This window comes from Zootoca vivipara, chromosome 5 (genome assembly GCF_963506605.1).
Source record: "Zootoca vivipara chromosome 5, rZooViv1.1, whole genome shotgun sequence".
NCBI classification, from domain to species: domain Eukaryota; kingdom Metazoa; phylum Chordata; class Lepidosauria; order Squamata; family Lacertidae; genus Zootoca; species Zootoca vivipara.
The window spans coordinates 50,331,966-50,353,338 of NC_083280.1; the positions used below are offsets into that span (position 1 = coordinate 50,331,966).

At 40.4% G+C, this 21,373-nt stretch overlaps 3 protein-coding genes across 6 annotated transcripts in view; all 3 read left to right on the forward strand.

Moving 5' to 3' along the window:
* CASP7 (caspase 7) overlaps positions 1–5,386 on the forward strand; it is a 32,438-nt gene extending 27,052 nt beyond the window's left edge. For both annotated transcript variants that reach the window (XM_035132912.2, XM_060274753.1), the window contains one exon: positions 1–5,386. In XM_035132912.2, coding sequence (XP_034988803.1) covers positions 1–224 — 224 coding nt within the window. In that variant the 3' untranslated portion in view covers positions 225–5,386.
* HABP2 (hyaluronan binding protein 2) overlaps positions 1–21,373 on the forward strand; it is a 165,139-nt gene that overhangs the window by 122,492 nt on the left and 21,274 nt on the right. The window lies entirely within an intron of this gene.
* Positions 3,989–21,373, forward strand: part of PLEKHS1 (pleckstrin homology domain containing S1) — a 26,437-nt gene continuing 9,052 nt past the window's right edge. For 2 of the 3 annotated variants that reach the window (XM_035132910.2, XM_035132911.2), the window contains exons 1-10: positions 3,989–4,109; positions 7,814–7,859; positions 8,848–8,924; positions 9,052–9,158; positions 11,132–11,266; positions 15,902–15,956; positions 16,793–16,894; positions 17,488–17,604; positions 18,295–18,378; positions 19,494–19,594. In XM_035132910.2, the coding sequence (XP_034988801.2) occupies positions 7,832–7,859; positions 8,848–8,924; positions 9,052–9,158; positions 11,132–11,266; positions 15,902–15,956; positions 16,793–16,894; positions 17,488–17,604; positions 18,295–18,378; positions 19,494–19,594 (806 nt within the window). In that variant the 5' untranslated portion in view covers positions 3,989–4,109; positions 7,814–7,831. Of the gene's footprint in view, positions 4,110–5,516; positions 6,069–7,813; positions 7,860–8,847; positions 8,925–9,051; positions 9,159–11,131; positions 11,267–15,901; positions 15,957–16,792; positions 16,895–17,487; positions 17,605–18,294; positions 18,379–19,493; positions 19,595–21,373 lie in introns of those variants that run through there. The other variant, XM_060274752.1, reaches the window with a different exon arrangement.

Consider the following 21,373-nt stretch of genomic DNA (forward strand, 5'->3'; position numbering starts at 1 on the left):
GTTATTATTCTTGGCGGAATCCCGGGAATGGCTCCTGGTTTGTGCAATCTCTTTGTGAAGTTCTGAATGAGTATGCCAGAGAGCTGGAGATCTTGCAGATGCTCACCATGGTGAACTACAAAGTAGCAAGAAACTATGAATCGCAGTGTGATGACCCACGCTTCAATGGGAAGAAGCAGATTCCTTGTGTGGTCTCCATGCTAACCAAAGAAGTTTACTTCTGAAATCTCATTTGTTTTGGGGCGTATATCATCTGCTCATCTTCCAAAGAAAGATTGAAATGTACAATGGGGATCTTTTAACCAAAACATTTCAAATCAAACCAATCTGGATCCAGAGCTTCATCAAGATAATGTTTGAAATATGCAAAATGACGATTACCTCAGTTGATAGTTAAAATCCTTTTCAACACGCCGCCTTGACTGTTTATGTGTATAATGGTAGATAATTCTGGTCTTTTGTTGTTTCTGGCCACACTAGAAAAAGAAATACCTCTAATACCGCTCTTGTTTGACCACATCTGGAGTCGTGTGTGGGTTTTTTCTCATGAAAGTTCCTCATAATTCCCCAGTTTTTACTACTTACAATGTGTTGGCACTGTGCTGTTGCACTGAAACATTTTTCTTATTTTCTCAAGTATAAAAGGAAGGAATCCCACAGGAATATGACCAAGATATACTGGAGTTTTCTGTGATAAAATGGGGGACTTGATATCATTGGTGTTTTACATATCAGAGGATATATCCATTCATAGGTCTTGCTTGGTCTGAGTGTGGGTTTGAAATCATAAGCCATTTACTTTTCAAAATCACTCTGTTTAAGTCTGTTTCTATTTTCCTTACTTCTCCCTACATCCTTATAAAGCCTAGGAAATACTTGAAACACTTTTTTTTTCATCCAATATGGAAATACCACTCCAGTTTTATCATGAGAACAGTGAACAGTTAAGTGCAGCTTATGACATTTTCAGCATAATAACAATTTGATAGCAAATATGTGCTGTGTAGTATATAGCTTTCAAACAGAAATAACAGTGGTGCCTGTACGTTGTCAGTTAGATCAAAGCACAATTATTCCACAAAGCAATAAGTAAAACTATAGCAAACTAAGTAAATTGTGAGTTTCTACTTCCTTGTAATGACTAACTGCTGCTGAGAGGCCACACAGTTCTTTACTTCAAATGCCTTAAGACTGATTGTGTTACCCTTTCTACATGATTAGACATTGCAGATTTAGTGCCTATATATTCACTTGAAGACAAAAAAACAAAAAAAACCATCATTCTTGATCTTACACCATAAATTCACATTTTTCTGCATGTCTCTTTATAGTGCCAATTCCTTGTTTCTAGATTTGTTTCCTTGTTTCTAGGTTTACAAACAGTGTTGTACAATTGTTGAATTTCTGGTTATTATAACAAATCCACAGTATACCCAACACGATGGATGTATTTGCCAACTTTCATTTCATTGCCATAAAGGCTCTCTTTCTTGGCGTGTTCGGTGCTGTGGCTATTTGAAGTAAGTTTGAGCTATGAATTCTAGCTACTCATGGAAACTTGATTTTGTGTCTGTCAAGTCACCAGTACAAAGGCAATGTTTATGTAGTTTTCAAGCTTTAAAACAAGATAGGAAAAAGTGATGGAGTCTGCTGAATTTTATCTGGGGATAGACCACATCTTACACAACATCAAGTAGGAAATCTTTCCATCACTGCAAGAGGAGATCTCCACAGAATGCCAGTGACTTAAGAAATCCAGTGCGCACTGGATTCCACAGTGAGACAAATTGCTTTTCTGGCATGATGCAAAAATATAGCAGTAGGATCTCATGTAGTGACAACTGCAGAACTAGGCCTCACCATGAAGTGGGAAATATGTGGTCCTTTGAATTTATCCTGGCAAAGACCGGTATGTTTCTTGAGCAAGAGAGTAAACTAAATTTCAACACTGGAGCATCAATGAGAGTTTTGCCTTACAAATAGTTGTGAAATAATCTCAGTTAATCATAACATTTTTTGCACTTAAAGAATTAATGAATTCTTTTGACTTTGCATGTTCTGTCCAATTATATTCAGACTTAATGAGATAATAGTAAAAACTATAAACTAGTAGTTCAAGATACTGAAGTTAATCAGCTGTTTACATGTTGAAGTGAATAAACTTTACATATGATGGAAATGCATAACTCCTTTGTTCTTCAGGGAATCGTCAAGGGAAATCTCAATTAAGAGATCAATATATATTTGATGCAAATATAGCCAATCTATAAATGTTTTAATTGTTATCATAAAGCAGCATGGGATAATCTTTTTCACCTCAGAAACATTAGCTAATTCTACAAAGAAATAAAAACAAAGATAATTTTCTAACCTGCTTGTTTCATTTTTCTCTTTGTGGGAGGATTGAATGTATATTCTGAGCTCTCATCCACAGAAATGATAGGTAGTCTTCTGCAATCAGCCAAAGTTTTTTCTGTTAGAAAATCTGGTTCTGTATGTTTTCTTTTAAACCGGTTTGCTTCCAGGTTTGTTAGTTGTTCTTAACAGTGCTTGTAAGAAATATTGTGAACTGGGAGCCCTGCCTAGTTCAGCTTCCTGTGCCTCACTAGTCAAATGGTTTTTATAAGTCCACAAGGAAAATATTAAGGCAACAGCCCGTATTCATTGCCTCTTGAACCTGTTTTGCTAATAGCCACCACCTTAAATGTGGTTGCCATTATTTACTTCACCATCTGATCCTAGGGCTGCTTTGAACAATATAATGTAAGTTTATAAAAACAAAAACAGTTGCAATTATAAAAAACATCCATTCTAAACAGCAATATGGATTGCGCAAAAGGGGGGGGTCCTGCAAAACAAACACATTAACTGTCAATTTTGAGAGAGCCCTCTCCCTTGCCACCATTCTCTACACTTCCAAGGATAGAATTACCAAGAGAGCTCCCTCTGCTGACCTTAACAGCCAGATGTTTCTGTAGAGAAGGATGTGGCAGGAACTGAAGGAGAAGCTAATGGCTCAACAGCCTTCTTCTGATCAATCATCGGTGACAGTGGGCCTTAAGTGGTTAAATTTCCCTCACCCCCCTCCCTCTCCACAAGATCAACTGCTGTGTAATCGTAACCTGCACCAGCTTCCCTCTTACCCTGCTCCTTCTCAGGGGAAAACCCAAATTGCCATTTGCTCTGATGGAGCACTGAAGAGCAGTTTTTTCCAGAGGAAAGCAGTGGGACAAGAAGTGTCGATAAACACTCACTGGATTATCCAGTGAACATTTGCAGAGCAGGTCAAAGAACTTCCCTCTTCTCTTTCAGCGTGGGTTTATGGGAGAAGATTAGCACACATTTAAGATTCTGGTGGTCATTCCCAAAAAAACTGGTTGGAAATTCCTAAATCTTGATCCCTTTGGAATGCCCAGATTAAAGCAAGTTGTGACTTTTTGCTGCTTGTGTGAAAGTCTCAAAAATTACAGTGCTATCCAAACCATTTCTACTCAGAAGTTAGTCATATTGAATTTAATAGGGTTATTTTCAGGTAAGGGGGGGGGGCTAGAATTGCAGGCTCTGTGTTGATCTTTAAATATGCTGCTTGGCAGGGAATATAGATCACATTGATTCCTTTTGTTGCCATGATCATTCAAAATAAAGCACAATTCTTTTACTACAGTATTTCCCCCTATTTCTCTGATGAAACAGGGGACCGTAATATATATAAACAATATTTGGTGGGGGGACGGGGGACATGTTGTTTGTAAGGAGAAATAACCAAAACGATTCTCTTTCCAGGATGTGTTTTGTGACTTGAGTTAAATGTAAGCTTATTGCTCTCTCTCTTTCTCAGGTGTTGTCAAAGTCACCTTAGCATGCTACCCACTTCTGGTTTTCCCCCATTTGAAACTTCTTTCAGCTCGACAGGAGGTTGTACATTTGTCCTGAGGAAAAAGCTTGGGTATTTCCTTATGACTCATAGTACAGCCTATGTTTTGCAGACTGGTATAAGGAGGCAGTTGCTACTTGCTCAGCGTTAAACTAAGAGCAACGGAGCGCTCGGGAAATATAACTTGTAGTGATTGGACATTGTGGATCTTCAGTTGGCAAACACCCAAGTGCCTGTAAGTACCCCTACAGATGTTCATGCTCGTTTAGATTAAAAGTTAGCAGTATCATCTAATTTCAACCTCCTCCTGTTTCACACATACACACACCTTTCTTAAGTGGCTTGTTTTGATTTTGTTTTTAAAAGGCTGAGCTGTACTCCTATTTTAAATTCTGAAAACAAAGCCTCCTAGGGTAAGAGTTGTGCAATGTAAAAGCTCTTTCTTCCACTAAATCCAATTTGTGGGTGAAGATGTGCTGTGATTTAAAGAGTGACCACCCTTCTCTTCTAATCATATATTGACATTTTGCGGTCACCATTCTCTGTTGTAAGTTCATAAGTCTCTCTGTATATCATGGCATTCCTTCACATTTATATTTCCTTGCCTTGATCTTAATATATTTTTACTTGTGGTATGTAGCACTGGTTTGTTCTTAATTCTGACGAGTTTACCAAGACCAAATGCCTGTTTGCTCAGACCCAAGTGGTAACATAGAATAATTTTATACTGTCTTTAGCTTTAAAAAATATTTGTTTAGAGATCTTTTAATTCAGGTAAGTCATTGATGCCACAAACAACATGTAGTGCAATCTTTTGCAAGACCATTCAGAAATAAATCCTATTAAGTTCACCGAGCTTAGTGTACATAGGATTGTAGCATTAACCATCATTTGTTCTGTGCCTTCTCTATGAATGCAGAATTGCAAGGGCTCATCACACTCAAAGAGGGGGGTCTTTAAAAAATAAAATGAAACCCCCAAATGCTACCCATTAGGTCAATTTGACGGGAATACAACTGAGGGGTAATATAAGTAAATAGCAGCAAGCATAGGTCAATAGGAGAAATAGGACATTAACTGAGGTAATGTGATTAGTCAATAGTAGAAATAGGATATTAACAAAAAGAGCAATATATTACCAATGTTTGGAGTCGTTAAGCTTGATGGCAAGTAAAATTGAATGCATATTGATTGAATCTTATGGGAAGCATTCCTGAGACCAAGTTCTTTAGAAAGCACCTGAATCAACTCAAGTTTGTTCCGAATACAGCAGGAAGTGAGAGGCAGAGTGTGAGTTTGCATGGAAGTGAGAATGTCCTCAAACTTGCTTTCCAAAAAGTAAAATAACTTACTAAGGCTAATGATCTGTCCTCAAATAAAATTGTTCCAGAATATATTTGCTGTTTTCAGAATTGTTTTTGTCAAACTGAGCAGAAGAGGAGATAGGGAAAAGAAGACAGAGCAGTGGAATGCCGGGTTTAAGCTTATTGCTCAGCTATAGTGTTTTCTTCTTCTAAAAAATAACTATCAGTATGTTTACCCTAGGAGGCAAAGAGCAGCGTGGGGAAGAGGGAATTGAATCATGGACTTGGGGGTTGTATTGGCGTAGTAGCACACTCTGCAATGCCCTCATGGCTGCCTCCATGCTCATTTTTCCACATGGGCAGTTCACATGTGAATAGGGTGTGGGGAAAAGAAAGGGGGTATCTGTGTTAAGTGTAGTTTTTGTATGTCTGTGTGTAGTAATGGTGTAAGTTTGGGTTGATAGGTGCAGACAGCAAGCCAATTTTAAGCTGTTACCTAATTCCCTGCTGGCAAAAAAAACCCAACCCCGCGGAATGTGGGCAATTCTTGATCCAGCCTTTGGGCTAAAGAAAGGCCAAAGTGTGTATGTGCATGCGTCACTGGGGCATATTTTAAAGGCGTAACAGTCTACATTTCCTCTATTTACTTTGCTGCATATTTTGTGATTTTAAATCTTTGCTGAGGTTCTCTCACCAAAGAGTACTTGCCCAAACCTGGATCTTGGCATCCAGGGAATTCTCCTTCCTCTATACCTATTTACTTTTCCTTGCACCAACAAAACCAAAATTTATCAATAATTACATATTGCATATGTTCCTTGCAATATCTCCCTTTCAGGCAGGTTGTTTTGTCCTCATCTGGATTTGAATGAACAACACATCTTGCATGGGTATGGTTGCAATTTCAGGGTCGCCTTTTAAATCAATTAATTTACAGGCTTGTGTTAGTTCAGCTGTGCATGTAGTTTGTTCAGATGGGGCTAACATCATTGTATCTGCCCTACACTGGTTGCTCTTGCCACTCTTTTCTTAGCTCCAATTCCAAGCTGCTTCCCAAGTAAATGGCTGAACCAATGAACTCTGGTGAGGGGAACAGAGAAAGTTCAGAGTCCCTTTCTTATACACTTTTGTGTTGTGGTTACTGTTAATAAAACCTTTCTCCACTTTTTAGGAGCAAATGGTGAGTATAGTAGTCGCATGAAATAAATGGATCTCTTCAGGCATTTGAGGTGAACATCTCAATAGAGCTCCTCAATAAAGGAGAGAGACACCCATTTCATATGTGACTTAGATACAACCTCGTGCCTCTTGCCCCTCTGATGTTACTTCATACTTCAGCCCACACTTGCTTCATTTCTACCAAACCAAAATACAGTATTCTAAATCAGAATCGGTTTTACCAGCGTTTTGGAAAGTATTTATTTGTTTAATTAAAATTTTCAAAGTTTTATTGCTGGGAATCAAAGAATTGCAGAGTTGCAAGGGAACCCAAAGGCACAACCCCCTGCAAGGCAGGAATCTCAACTAAAGCATACATGACAGGTGGCCATCCATCCTCTGTTTGAAAACCTCCAATAAAGGAGAGTCCATCTCCTTCCAAGGTAATCTGTTCCACTGTTGAACATCTCTTACTGTCAGAAAGTTCTTCCTAATGTTTGGTGGAATCTCCTTTCTTGTAACTTGAATCCATTGATTCAATTCCTACCCTGCAGAGCAGAAGGAAACAAGCTTCTTCCTTCTTTCATGTGGCAACCCTTCAGATATTTGAAGATGGCTATCATATCATATCATATCATATATAATATCTACCTCAGACTCTGCACACATTCCAGCTTGTCAATATCCTTAAACTATGATACTCAGAAACAGACACGGTATTCCAGGTGGGGTCTGGTCAAGGCAAAATCGAGCAGGACTATTACTTCCCTTGATCTGAAGAAGGTTTTATTGTACACCCATCCATCCATTCATTTCAAAAACAACTGTTGATCTAATTTACGGTCTCTTGTTGCCCTTTTTATGCTGTGTAAGTTCTTGGAATGCTAATTGTATTTTATTGTTCAAAACATTGGAGCAAGTGGGAAGAAAGGACTGCAGGAATAAAATATTGCTGTTCTTTATGTTATATATTCTTTGCATCGTTTTTGGAGAAGTATACATTGGGGTTTTTTGTAGTTATTTTCTGGCACACAGTCACCATCTACATCTATTAAATTATTTTTATTAAGGTTTTTCTTGGGTTACAAAGGTAGTGCAGTGTCTCATGCATCATTTTTACACATCAATTTTACTTGTTGAGACATTAGGAGGAAGTTTGTTGACCTATTTAATGGGTACTGGCAAATAGCAAATATTCATTAACATCTGATAAACTGCTGCTTGGTTACAGTTTCTGTTTATATACCACATAGCAGAAGAACAAAAAAGAAAATTAAGCACTTCTGTTCCTCATAATATTCTGTTTATTTAATCTGAACAGGAACTGCAAGTACTTACTGGATAGGCAAGGTGTGGTTTATACAAAGTCCTAGCTAGATTATAGTGATGGTGCACTGAGGCAGTACATATTAAACATGAGTTAAAGTGGTCTTTAACCCTCACTATTTGTTTGTTTGTTTGTTTGTTTGTTTACTAGGTTGAATTAGCAATCAAAATGGATGCTCCACGAAGGATGTGCATAGGTATGAGATGGAGTCTCATGAGTTTATCCAGACAGCAGGCCATAGCCGTTCCCCTGGCAATTTTCATGCTTTTCTCAACATGCACTGCTTCTTTTTTTAATGGATGCAATCAGTATGTGACTCCAACCAAAATTAGCACACAATTTTGTGGCCCTGCCGTATATTCTCTTGTTATTAGGTTGGCGGCTTGGCCGTGTCCCTGTTCCAAAACATGGCAGAGTTTGCATATTTGGGCAGGGATATTCAGGTCTTGAGCCACATTGGAACTGACACATTTGCACTGAAAGCCCTGCCCTCTGATCCAAAGATATGGGATGGACTCCCTTCACTCAGTGTTGCAGAAAATGCATTCTGCACATGCATTGGATTGTTGCTGCATGAGTCCTAGGGATGAGGCTTGGCTGAGTTGGCCTGAGATCAAGAAGCCCTGCTTCTGATTCACCATGATGCTCCACCCACACTCTTTCATTTCTACTGGGTGACATTCTTCAAGTACTTGATTTGGGTTTTCCAGCAGCAACATCCATACAGACTGCCCTGCTCCCTGACATAGTTTTAACCATTTTACCTTGGATTGTGCCTGTTGGATTGTGCTATGAGTTATAGGAACAAAGGAACACCTCCCCTTTAAGCATTCAGTGTTTATTCAGGTAGATCTTCCAGTCTATATTCTGATTTCAACCCAATTTCTGAATTGGATTTTCATGCCAGCTTCTGGGAGTTGTTAAATTGTCGTACACTGCCTTGATATTTTATGTGAGTGGGAGAAACATAAGCGCTTTAATAAATAAATCAAACTTGACCAATCATGGTAGGACTGGTCAAAAACCATTTCATATTTTACAGATAAATATCATTGATTTTTGTCATTTTTGATTGGATTTCTCTCCCTCCTTGATTATGGGTCTTTGGCTAAGAAACCCACTCTTCAGGGTTCTTTTCCTATGAAGGTAATATGGAATGTTTCTTACTGTTATCTCTTTATCAGGAAATTGTAGTTATGGAGATGTCTACAAGCATGGTTTCTTCATCAAATCCCCACCTCCTCATCTTTTCTCCAACCAGGTACTGTTGACACCATAACAGCCATGGGGCTGCTGCTATAATAATGATGAGCAAATAGCAATAATAATTGTAGTCATAATGTGTTGTTGTATTTCTAATTCCTTGTCTTTTACCTTTCTTCCAACAGAACTCCTGGAAAAGGAGACACTTTATCCTTTCCAAGTCTGGCAAGAATGAGTATGTCTTGAGGTATCTTAAAGGTGCCCACTTAAAGGGTTATATTGAAATCAATGAGTAAGTATCTGGTCATGTCTCAGAGAGCCTCTTTTAACAGTCCCTGGCTGCCTGAATTGATGCTTGCTGGCCCCCTCAAAAAAAGTTCTACTCCAGGTTCTTTCCAAATGCATGGCGGAATACAATATGAAGTTGAACTGCCTCACAAGTTAAAAGCACTGCGAGGCAGTGGGCAAGACTTGCCCCCTTGCCAGCCATGTATTCAGCTCTGAAAAGGGGCCACACACAGTTCCTGATGTATGCATGCAGAGTGGCTAACCCATGTGGTCCTGCAAGCCGTTCACAGTAATGCGCTTTTAATGTGTGAGAACCAGTGCAGCTGTTTAGGGTTCTAGGAGTTCTAAATGGAACCTCAGCCAGTCATCTCTCCAGATGCTCTGAGGTGATTCTAATCTGTTTTATTGTTTTAAGTCAGGCATCCCCAAACTTCGGCCCTCCAGATGTTTTGGACTACAATTCCCATCATCCCTGACCACTGGTCCTCTTAGCTAGAGATCATGGGAGTTGTAGGCCAAAACATCTGGAGGGCCGCAGTTTGGGGAAGCCTGTTTTAAGTTTTGTGTGTTTTTTAAGCGTGGTTGTGGTTTCTTCCTTGATTTTCCTTGTTTTATCTTTTGTAAACCGCATTGAGGTTGTTGTTGTTGTTTAATTGAAAAAAAACTATTACATTTTCAAAATTCGCACAGAAAGAATAAAAAGAGTAATTTGATCTTCAACGACATATTCTAAGATAAAAATAGGTGTTACAAAATACACGGTAAAGGTATTTAAAGATCTAAGATAAACAGAACAACATTGAAAAAGGAAAAGGAAAGGGGGGAAAAACCAAAGCAAAACGACAAAAACTAGAAAAAACAAAAATACTTTTCTTAAACATTTTTTAGGCAGTTCAAACCAATACATACTTGAATATTCTGTACACAAAGTCCTTCATACTGGTTTGAGTCCCTTATGATTTTCTTGACTTCTGTCTATCTCTTCGCAGTTTCGACCCAACTATTACAGTTAAATAATCTGTGCTTTATTGTTTATCCAAAATTGTTTTCCTTTTCTGTGAAATTAATCTAAACTGATTTCTGCTTTGAGGTTTTTGACAATTCAGCGTTATATAAATTTTGAGGAATGATTGAATGAATGAATAATCTGGCTGCCACATTTTGGACAAATGGAAGTTTCCAAGGTATCTTCAAAGACAGCCCCATATAAAGTACATTGCAATAATCCAGTCTGGCAGTTACCAGAGCATGGAGAACAGTGGCCAAGTCTTCTCTGTCCCAAAGGGGCCATTGCTGGAGACAGGCTTAATATTGTTTTAAATATCATTATATCACACTCGTCTACCCATTTAAAACCTCATGTGATTCCCTTTCATATAAATAGTTAAAATAAGCAAGCTTTGTGAGTGTGCTATATTGGAAAAGGAATGTACCACAATGCATTAGGATGCCATGTGGCGTAATTTACCCAAGGTCACCCAGTGAGTTTCATGGCTGAACATGTGTTTGAACCCTGGTCTCTCAGCTCCTAGTCCAACACTCCAACCACTATACCACACTATACTACACATTACATGCTTTTTATGACATGCACAAGTTTGCAGTTTATTTAATCTATTAAAATTTACATGATTGTAAAAACCTGTACAGTGCTTGAAAGGATCTCAAGAATCAACCACGGTTCATAATGGTGCTACAATATACAGACATATCAAAGTTTAGTTATGTTTCATGTCTCTGAGGTTTTGGATCTATGGATTGGGGTAAGAATCTGGGACAGACAAGTTCTTCTTTCACACTTGCTTTTCCCATTCTGGATTATGTAAGACCAAAACACTTGTTTAGAAATGACATGCAGTAAAAACAGTCTCATCACGCGCAAGAACATATTTTACAATGCTAGATCATTTCCTATGACATCTTTTAACACGATGACCCACACAGACTGTGTACATCTTTCATATATTTGCCTAACAGGACTTCAGAAATAGAGATTGGCATAGGTGACCCTGAGAAAATGACTGTTGTGAAGAAGATGTTTAAATGCAAGCCTGCAGAAGTGATGACCATCAGAACAGAGAATAGGGTTTTCTATCTTATTGGATCAGACAGGTATGTTCACCATTCTTTACAGATATGTATGTATAGCTTTCATACCTGCTGGTATGAAGGCAATGAATTAAATTTTTTTAAAAAAAAAAAACGGTACAGGATCCTCGAATTGGTCACAGCACATCCTCAAAAAAAATTATCACACAAGCCATCATATATATATATTTAAAAAAGGATTCCCCTTACAAAGTTTACAAAGCTCGTGAAATACATTTGAACAGCGAGATGAGTGGAGGCGAAAGAAATTTAAGAAGCCACCATAGCTTAATAAACCAAGAATGGCTTCCCTACTGTGATTCCTTTCTTGCCCAGTTAAGCCACTTATTATAAAGTGTGTGTTTCCCTTCTGAAAAACCCTTGCTTTATTGGCTGTTCCGGAAGTAGAAGAAGAGCTGTGCTACAAGGTAAACTATGAGGGATTTTTTTTTTTTTTTTTGAGAAGAATCAGCCACAGGATAATCTCTTTTGGCATTACACTTGCTGCAGGGATTTTCCCAGAGCCAGCATACGTAGAACTTGTAGAAATCAGTGCTGCTTGAAAAGAGATAATACAAATCCTGTTAGGTACCTTTTTACCTTATACTCTCCTCCCCTTATTCTGCACATTCAATAACCAGCAGAGACATTGGCACTGAAACAAAACCAGTCTGACCTCAAAGAAAACAAATACCCTTTGTTTGTTTTCGGTAACTTAGAATGGAGTGCCAATTTCCTTAATGGCTACTTTGAAAGATTCTAGCCACTCCTGCAAGGCAGTGGGTACAGAATTTTCCTCAGGGTTTACTCCTGAAGGCCTTCCCAAGAATGAGCATAGCTGCAAGGCTGCAGAGGTTTAGAATCAGAGTTTTCCTTCTTCTAGATGGGCTACCTTCCCAGGTTGACGAGCCCCATCTCCCCCTCATTTCCCTCTATAGCCTACATCCACACATTAACAACAACTAATGGAAAAGGTGGTGGTTGGTAGAAACATTGTTTTTTATATATCTAGATATCGCAGCCACCATCAGACAGGTGAATCTCATCCTCACAATGACCGCTCCACACATCAAACGTGGGGTGACCTTTGTGTGGTTGTGCGCAGCCCCCTGATCCCATAGGGCGACTCCCTGGTAGTTTGGGGCTGGCACCATCTACCCGGGTAGGATGCCAGGGGTCTCCGCCTACCCAGTCTAGTGTCCAATCCTGCCTGGGGAGGTGTTGCCAGGGGGATGGCAAGGTAAGGGGAGGGACTTTCTAGCTCACACAATAGAATTTGAATCTTACCTCCAAGCACCAGTTGGTGTGGCCTCGGATGGCGGTTTCAGGCCTTGAGCGGAATTCTTTTCCTAGAGGGAGGGACGTGAGGCGGAGACCTCACCCCCTTGTGGCAACAAGATTGGGGTATTGGGGAAAGCGTTGACCATACCAATAGGCATCATCGCTTCCCCCTTCCAGCGGCGGCGAACGGGGGGCGGGCTCTCTCTGCTTGAACATATGTTCTCCAGAGCCAGCCCCAACCCCCATACACAGAGCCAGCCCCAACCTCCATCTACAGGTAGATACCCCTGAAGCCTCCCAGATCCCCGGTTGGGGACTGGGAAGGATAACGCCCAATGCCTGAGCCAAGGTCTCCTTACATCTGAATCTGAATAAAGTTGTGGCCAATTTGAATCCCATAGCACGTTGTCTTGCATCTTTATTATGTTCAGGGGGTCGCCCGGGGGTTTGGGGGACTCCGCCTGTCCGTGCAATAAAGGTGGGGCAGAACCTATGTGATCCCCAGTGGGTGTATTGAAATGCCACCCTGCAAGAGACTGGTCTGGCTATCTCTGCACTTGCATTCCAGTGTGCCTTCCATATGAGCTTGGAACCCAAGTCAACAACACCATCTTGACAGTGTAGGAAGCCTGCAGCCTTAGTGTGAAATGCCAAGGCTGCTAAGCAAACCATAATTGTCTTGGCTAGAAGATATAATCCTTTTCAATGTGTGCAGTCACCCTGCTCCCATTCACATAGTATGCTCAGGCCAATTCATGGATATGCCTTTATGTCTGGGTTAAAACACTGATTAAAAATGCTTTTGTTCAGCTAAAAGGGTGCCCAAATAAAGCAGATAATGGATATCAAAGTAGTGCATATAAAAGCTGTGGATGTACAGTCATACCTCAGGTTAAGTATGCTTCAGTTTGAGTAATTTCAGTTTAAGTACTCCATGGACCCAGACGTGTTTACTTCCGGGTTCCGCAGCGCACGCATGCGCAGAAGCAATATGTGCACCCCAGAACCCATTAAGTACTTAACCCAAGGTATCACTGTACATGCAGGTCCCACTATCTAAACACAATGCATTTGCAGGAATTCGTTTCATAAGCAAACATTTGCATAACAAGCTGACCATTTCCATTTATCTCTTTGGGAAATTTCTAATGTGTTCCCAACCACAGAGTATGGCAAAATGTCCAAAATACCTGGGAAAGGCTGCCCTCTGAAACCTTGCAAAGGCAAATAGGGGGGGGGGGGGATGCTCTTATTTGTCTGATCTCTCCCCCTTCCTCCTCACTTCCTCTCATCATGGTTTCTGGTGAAACGGCTGCCGTGGACCAGCAAAACACAAAAAGTAAGGCTTCTTTAAGGCTGCTTACCGTATTTGTGTACAGTACTACACTCAGGTCCAGCTTTGTGGATCTAACACTCAGGTCCAGCTTTGTGTGTATAATGAGGTTTGCATACTGTCACGGCACTGCCCAGCAATACCTTGAGGGGAGAGAGGGAGGAGGAGGCTGGGCAGAAACAGCTGGGAGGAGAAGGATAGGAAATAGCAGAAGGAGAAGGGGAGGGGTGGCAGGAAGCAGCCACGGAGTGAGAGGGCTTGCTCATGCTGAGCCGGAGCCCCAACGCTGCTCCACCAGCTCGGGAACAGAGGGGGAGGCTACGCAGGTCCCGTCACCAAGGAGAGGCGGGAGTTGAAATGTAGAACGCAGAGCCGGAGATTAGGGCTCCCAAAGCTTTTATGTTGGAGAAAAAGCCGCCAAAAGTTACTTCCTGGATCTGAGTCCGACAGTACGGATGGCTGAATGATGTCTACTGCTTCTGTACATATGTAAATAAAGACTGAAATATGTATAGCTCAGAGTAATCAGCACCATTTCTTGCGGAGAGCACCCCCACTCTTACACATACAGTATTGTACTAAATAAAAAAATTCCTTCAGTAGCACCTTAAAGACCAACTAAGTTTTTATTTTGGTATGAGCTTTCGTGTGCACGCACACTTCTTCAGATACACTTGAAACAGAAGTGTCAGACCCTTATATATATACAGAGGGTGGTGGGGGTGGGAATGGGTGATGGGCTGATGGGAGTGGTAAACCTGTAGATGGCTGCTAACGACTGCTGGTGACTGCAATTAGTCCTGGGGGACTAATTAGTCCTGCTTTTTCCCCCAAGGGTCTGACACTTCTGTTTCAAGTGTATCTGAAGAAGTGTGCATGCACACGAAAGCTCATACCAAAATAAAAACTTAGTTGGTCTTTAAGGTGCTACTGAAGGAATTTTTTTTATTTTGCTTCGACTCAGACCAACACGGCTACCTACCTGTAACATATTGTACTAATGTCTCTTTTTGGATAAGTGATATTTTGTATAGCAAGTGTTTGGATAGTGGATCTATGTATATTTAAAATAAACCAGGGTTTAGCTTCAGTGCTATTGCTTTGACTCATAAATTTATGCAGATTTGATAGATTAATTTACTTAGTTGCAGTCCTAACCATGCCTACTCAGAAGTAAGTCCTATTAAACTCAGTGGGGTTTACTCCTAGGTAATTGAGCTAGGATTAGTCTAAGATATTTTTTAATTGGGTGACTATGGAGAATGAGAAGACAGGAATGCCTGGCGTGCTCTGGTCCATGGGGTCACAAAGAGTCGGACACGACTAAACGACTAAACAACAACAACATGAAGAATGAAAGTTGAGATTCTTTTAAGATTTGAAATTTTGTACAGCCATGGAATAAACACATGCCTGGCTATATGGTGAGAATATTGAAATCATTAACTTTGACCCTCCATATCTTGCCAAACCACAACCCCCACCACTTCTGACTATTGACCATACTGCTGGAGTCCAAGAACACTTTAGTTGTTTTCTGAATATACCCAGGGTGGTATTCAACTCTGAGTAAAATTTACTTGAATACCACCTAGCAATATTGCTTCATGCCAGGGATTATGGAACCTTAAGCCCAAGGCTCAAATATGGCCCTTGAGGCCTCCATATCCTTGTCCCGGAAGTCTCCCCAAGCCATGCTTCTTCACTAGCCCTGCTTCATACCTTCCTCATCCTAGTTTTTCCTGTCCTTGAACTGTCTTGCCTGCCTGGCTGAAGAGATGTAGAGGGTAGGGTGTAAAGACCTCTGACTTTTGCATAGGTGGGATGTAGCCTACCTGACAAAGTTAAAAGTCTGATTTGTTGCCACTTTTGCCTCTGGTCACAACCATTACTGGCCTATGCTTCCCATCCTTGATGTTTTCCCATGAGGCAATGCAGCCCTTGGGCTGAAAAAAACTTTACACATTTTCCAGAGGCATACAATCTCATTCCTATTATTATTATTTTCTCTATCTGTCTCCTTAAAATGTAATTTCACTCTCTAGCAAGGACGTTGAGGACTGGGCCACCTTCCTGTTTTCAACCAGCAGAGAAACAAAGGTCAGTGGTTGCAATGCTGTTTTAATTATCAAACATAAGCGATTGACATTTTAAAATAATAATAATAATAATAATAATAATAATAATAATAATAATAACTGTCTTCATCATTTGTTCTACTAGTGCTCAGTTTTCTTTTCTAAACTGTAACTTACAACTAGAGTCGGGTCAGTTTCAGTTCTCTCAAGTTTCTAATTTTTCCAGTCTTAAATTCAGTTCTCCATGTTTTGCAGCAATTGGCACATTTTTTAAAATCCTCATGAAAATTTACCAGCATTTTAGTGTAAATTTCTCCTAATAAGCACATTTTATATGCAGTTTTGAGAATTGTACACATTTACATTTTTTCAACCAATTTCCCTTAATACAATGCATAATCATTTGTTATTTTCACCAATATATTCATTTTTTCTTGCATACTTTCATCTAGTTTTGGAACTGAACTTGCTGCATTTGGGATCAATAGCATGCAGCTACATAGGCAATTTTTCAGGCATGGGAACAAGCGCTTATTGGGAAGCAAGTGCATACAAAGATGGAAGGGTTATCGCTAGCCTAGATAGCTCAGTTGGTTAGAGTGTGGTGCTGATAAAGAACAAGGTTGCAGGTTTGATCCCTGTATGAGACAGCTGCATATTCCTGCATAGCAGTCCAACTCTACGGTTCTATTCTTCACTACCTCAGCTTCAGCTAGGAGCCTTGAGGGGGAGATGTTTCCATAGGTAGTGGGATGATCTTTATTCACATCGTGGTGGGCAGGGAAGAGACAAACTTTTATTTTATTACAAAGGTTTTAACTATGTGAAATTACTCTGTTGCTTCATTTCTTGACCCAGAAACCAGAAATGAGAGGTCGGTCAAAATCTTCACCAGCTTGTCTTGATGAACTAGCTGCTGACATCATCAAGAAGGAACTGTGTCCTGGCAATGAATATGAGGTGGTTGTTATATACTGTCCTTTTCATATGAAGGGTGCCTCCAGGCTGTTACTATTTCATGGGAAGAATTTCAAGGGCATACCAGGAAACTTAGGTTTCCACAATTAAAGTGCTCTGTTCCCCTGGTGCCACAAATCCATCTTAAAAAAGAAACAGCTTTTTTTTCTCAGTAATTGGAAAATGCATTGAAAATTGAGGGATGAATGAATGGAAACGCATGTAAACACCGTTCAAATAACTCAGGATGAATCTAGGATAGGTACTCATATAACTTGCCCACAAACAAATAAGAATAAATGCACATTAAAGACTAGATATAGCCTAATTACTAGGTAAGCTTTGTGAAAGAAAATCAGGATGAATGTGCAATAAATACCTTGTCTGGACGGGTGCTAAAAATAAAATAAAATAATACTATTCCTTTTATTTTCCACACCCATAACAATTTTAAAGTAGAACTACAACTCAAGTACCTGATTTTGCTTAAATGTATTCTATCAGCAGAAAGAACAGGACTAATTTCTAGTTTAAATGAATCACCCTGAGATAAAGCTATTCTTTCTTTTGTTCTGTTTTGATTCGTTGCACTGCAGGATATAGGAACATCTATCTCCAAGAAGAGGCCCTCTTCAGAGCCTATTACTCAAGAGTCCTCCCAAGAAGCCTCCCAAGAAGCCCCTGTTTATGAGTCACTGACAGTACTGCAGATAGTGAGTGTTGAAAGTGGGACTGGAAGAACTGTATGGATAATTTGAAGCAACTACTGCATCACTCCCATGCATTGTGTAGTGGAGAAAGTCGCATGGACCATTGCTCAGTTGTTTTCAAAAATAAAATAAAATAAGGGTTTGCTAGTGATTATTTGCTACTAAGTATTTCTTCATTTTCTGATCCTTCTGTTTCACACCCACTTGCCTCACCTTATCCCTGGCTTCCACACACTTGCCCATAATGCTTCCATTGCAGCAATGTGCCTAGAAACGTATGTCCATGGGCACGATAATATGATTATAATTATAATTATTATACTTATTTATTTATAGCCCATGTTTTCCCCAGACCAGGACTCAAGGTGGCTTGCACAAATTTAAAAAAACAACACGGATAAAATACAGAAAGCAAAAAACATACAAAATACAATAGAAACAAATCTATCATAGGTCAGCGGGTTTGAATACATTCATACCAGCTGTTCTCCATGTTGTTATGGCACATCTCAACCTGATTACATTCCTCATAAGTGTTTCACTTCTGATTTTCTTGTGGGGCAGCAGGTCTTACTCATTGCTGGTTTCATTTGGCAAAAAGAGCAAGTGTTTGCATATTATCCATTTTGACCTTTTCTTAGAGCATGATGAGCAAATAATGACACTGTAAACATCTCTGTACTTTTATTTCAGCAACACCTGACAAATCGTCAACAGTCAGAGGAAAAATCCGAAATGGAGGAATACTATGCTTGTCCAAAAAGTATTCTAGCTGTGGTAAAATAGATATCATTATTTGCTCTGTTCTAAATAATGAATTAATGCTTATATCTCTTTTTAATGTGAATAATCCTTTATCTTGTGTGCATATTTGTTCCACGCCACTTTAGTCTTGTAGCACTGTATAAAGCTTGCGTCAAACTGAGTCAGAACATTAGTCCACAGAGCCCAGTATTATAAATTCCGACTAACAGCAATTTCCAAGGGTCTTATGCAGAGGTCTTTCCCAGCCCTTGCATCTGAAACAATTTGTTACTAGAGCTGGAGCTGCTGGGTAATATTATTATTATTATTATTATTATTATTATTATTATTATTATTATTATTAATACCCCCATCCATCTGTCTAGGTTTCCTGGTTTACAGGAATTTACATTTCATGGTATTTGAACTAGAGCAGGCATAGGCAACCTTGGCTCTCCAGATGTTTTGGAACTATAACTCCCATGATCCCTAGCTATCAGGGCCAGTGGTCAGGGATCATGGGAGTTGTAGCTCCAAAACATCTGGAGAGCCAAGGTTGCCTATGCCTGAACTAGAGGATCCTTAGGTCCCTGCCAACTCCACAATTCTGTGATTCTACACCTGGGAACTTTGGAAAATGTGTTTTATAGCAATGGCTCTCACCTGTGGTAGAGATTTACCCAAAGCCTCCAGATGTTTCATGACTGGTTAGCGTCTTCTGCCTCTAAATCAGGCATCCCCAAACTTCGACCCTCCAGATGTTTTGGACTACAATTCCCATCATTCCTGACCACTGGTCCTGTTACTGGTAGCTAGGGATCATGGGAGTTGTAGGCCAAAACATCTGGAGGGCCGCAGTTTGGGGATGCCTGCTCTAAATCAACCCTCTTCCCACTCTGAGATTTGCAGTTGTTTCAGTACTCAGAATTTCTTCAGAAATTTAATGGTTGCAGTTTGCTGAAACCAAGTATTTCATGAAGCAGTAAGAGTTATCTTATTTTGCTTTAGTGACAGTTTCATCCAGACAGACTGAAACAAATGTATTAGTGGGTTCAGTACAATACTGAGAGCACCGGTTTTAATGGAGTTGAGTTTTCATATAATTTGTATTTGTTAATATGCTTTGCATATGCTTTTTACTTTCATAGCTGAATGATACACAGGATAAATTCAGCACCACAGAAGAGACTACTAACCCAGATAAGGAAAAGGTTGATGAACCCGAAGAATACATGTCCATGGGATGCATGTGAGTACTCAAGCATGGTGCATTTTGCTCCTAAATTTATCTGAAGCAATTGTTCATGGATTTCTTTTGCAAAGCTTTTGCTAGACCAGGACTCCAAATCCCATCAACTCCAGCCAGCACAGCATGGCCATTGGTCTGGGGTGACTGGAATGATGGTCTAGCACAGAGGTTCCCCATCTCTGTGCTAGACCATCATTGGTTCATCATTATTGCACCTGGGGGAGAACATTTTAGTCTACTGTGGCACTCTGTTTCTTTCTCACAACAAAGTGATGTCTATCTTTAGGTGTTAAATTAACATAGCCAGAAAGATAGTATTACAGTATTTCCAGTAACTGCTGGTGCAAATTGATCACTCTTATAATCTTGCATAGATTCCTTCCTTCCTTCCTCTTCTCAGAAGCAGCTGATCCTGTAGAAGCTACTTTGTCTTAGCCATTCTGTGCCAATTTCCAAGCCCATCAGCCCTGGCAAGGCAGTAACGTACATGCCAACAGCAATCACATAATTCCCCCTGAATCAGCTTTTGGCGTGCTACTGTAGCTGCTCAAAGATTGCCAAGACTTCTGGTGCCTTGAAACCCTGGAAAAGGCCATAGTACAGAAGCTAGATAAACACAAAATATATTAAAATCCTCCAAGACATTGGCTGGATACACTCACAGCTCAATGCCAGTGAGTAAACCACCACACAGATTTTTGTTGTTGTTGTTGTTGAACCAGTAGCCTGAATTCATTGTATGGATTCTGTTGCCATTCAAATTCAGCGAGGATTCAAATAATTGTTAAGGTTTTGTTCCAAGTGTTATTTTTGTGGGGAGGTAACACTACAGTCTGGCTTTCCATTTCAGACTTGGTTTAGCACCCGAACTGTTAGACAGTAATTGTACCATTTTTCATGGAGCATTCCCAGGATCCTCTAAGAAACCCCAAAGCATGCTATAGTACTGTTTTAAAGTCCATTGCAGTGATTTGGGGTTGTCGTGGCAAGTCCTGTCCTGGTTGAGGGCTGTGGACCAGTGTAACCTGAGTCTGCTTGTTCCATCTAGATTAGCAGAACTCAAACAATAACTATGTCCCTGAAATTGGAACAAACTGGATGTTCCTGTGGATTGTATGCCTTTTCTGGGCAGCGGCTGAGGTCAGATTTCCCTTCCCCACAAGGAAGACAGACTCACAGGAACTCCGTACAGACTGTATACCATCAATATGCTGGTGGGGGTAGTACTGGGTTTATTCCTGCTGACTCTGTCCTGATCTCCACACCTTGGTAGTATCATGTGCACAATGCCTACACTTGTAGAAGCTGTTACGTGCATAGACTCCCCATGTCCAATCTTTACCGTGTGTTTTTTGCAAGAAAAAAAGGTCTCATGGCAAAGGTCTGTTTCAATCATTGGGACTTCAGTGGGGCTGAATAGAGTGGCAGAGATACTGCCACATCCCAAGCCCTCCCACTTGTGCTAGCTGTGGAACAGAGGCGGCTGTGAAACTGCAGTTTTCCCCTACACCTGCTTCAGGATGGTGCAGCAGAGAGGCCCAAATCAAGTCCAGCATCCGTAGCTGGAGTGGCTTAGGATCCAGCAGATACTTATTGGGCCCTTCTCCACATGGTCCTTGTCGCCTCCACACACCAAAACTCTCAGTTTGGGGGCTTTGCATTAGCTGAAACTGGCGGAGATACTGCCAACAGTAGGTCTCTTTGTCCAGGTATAGTGGGGGCCTTTGTGGTGGTGGTGAAGGCCCCCTGTTGGCAGATTGCAGTGGAGCCAGGACACCA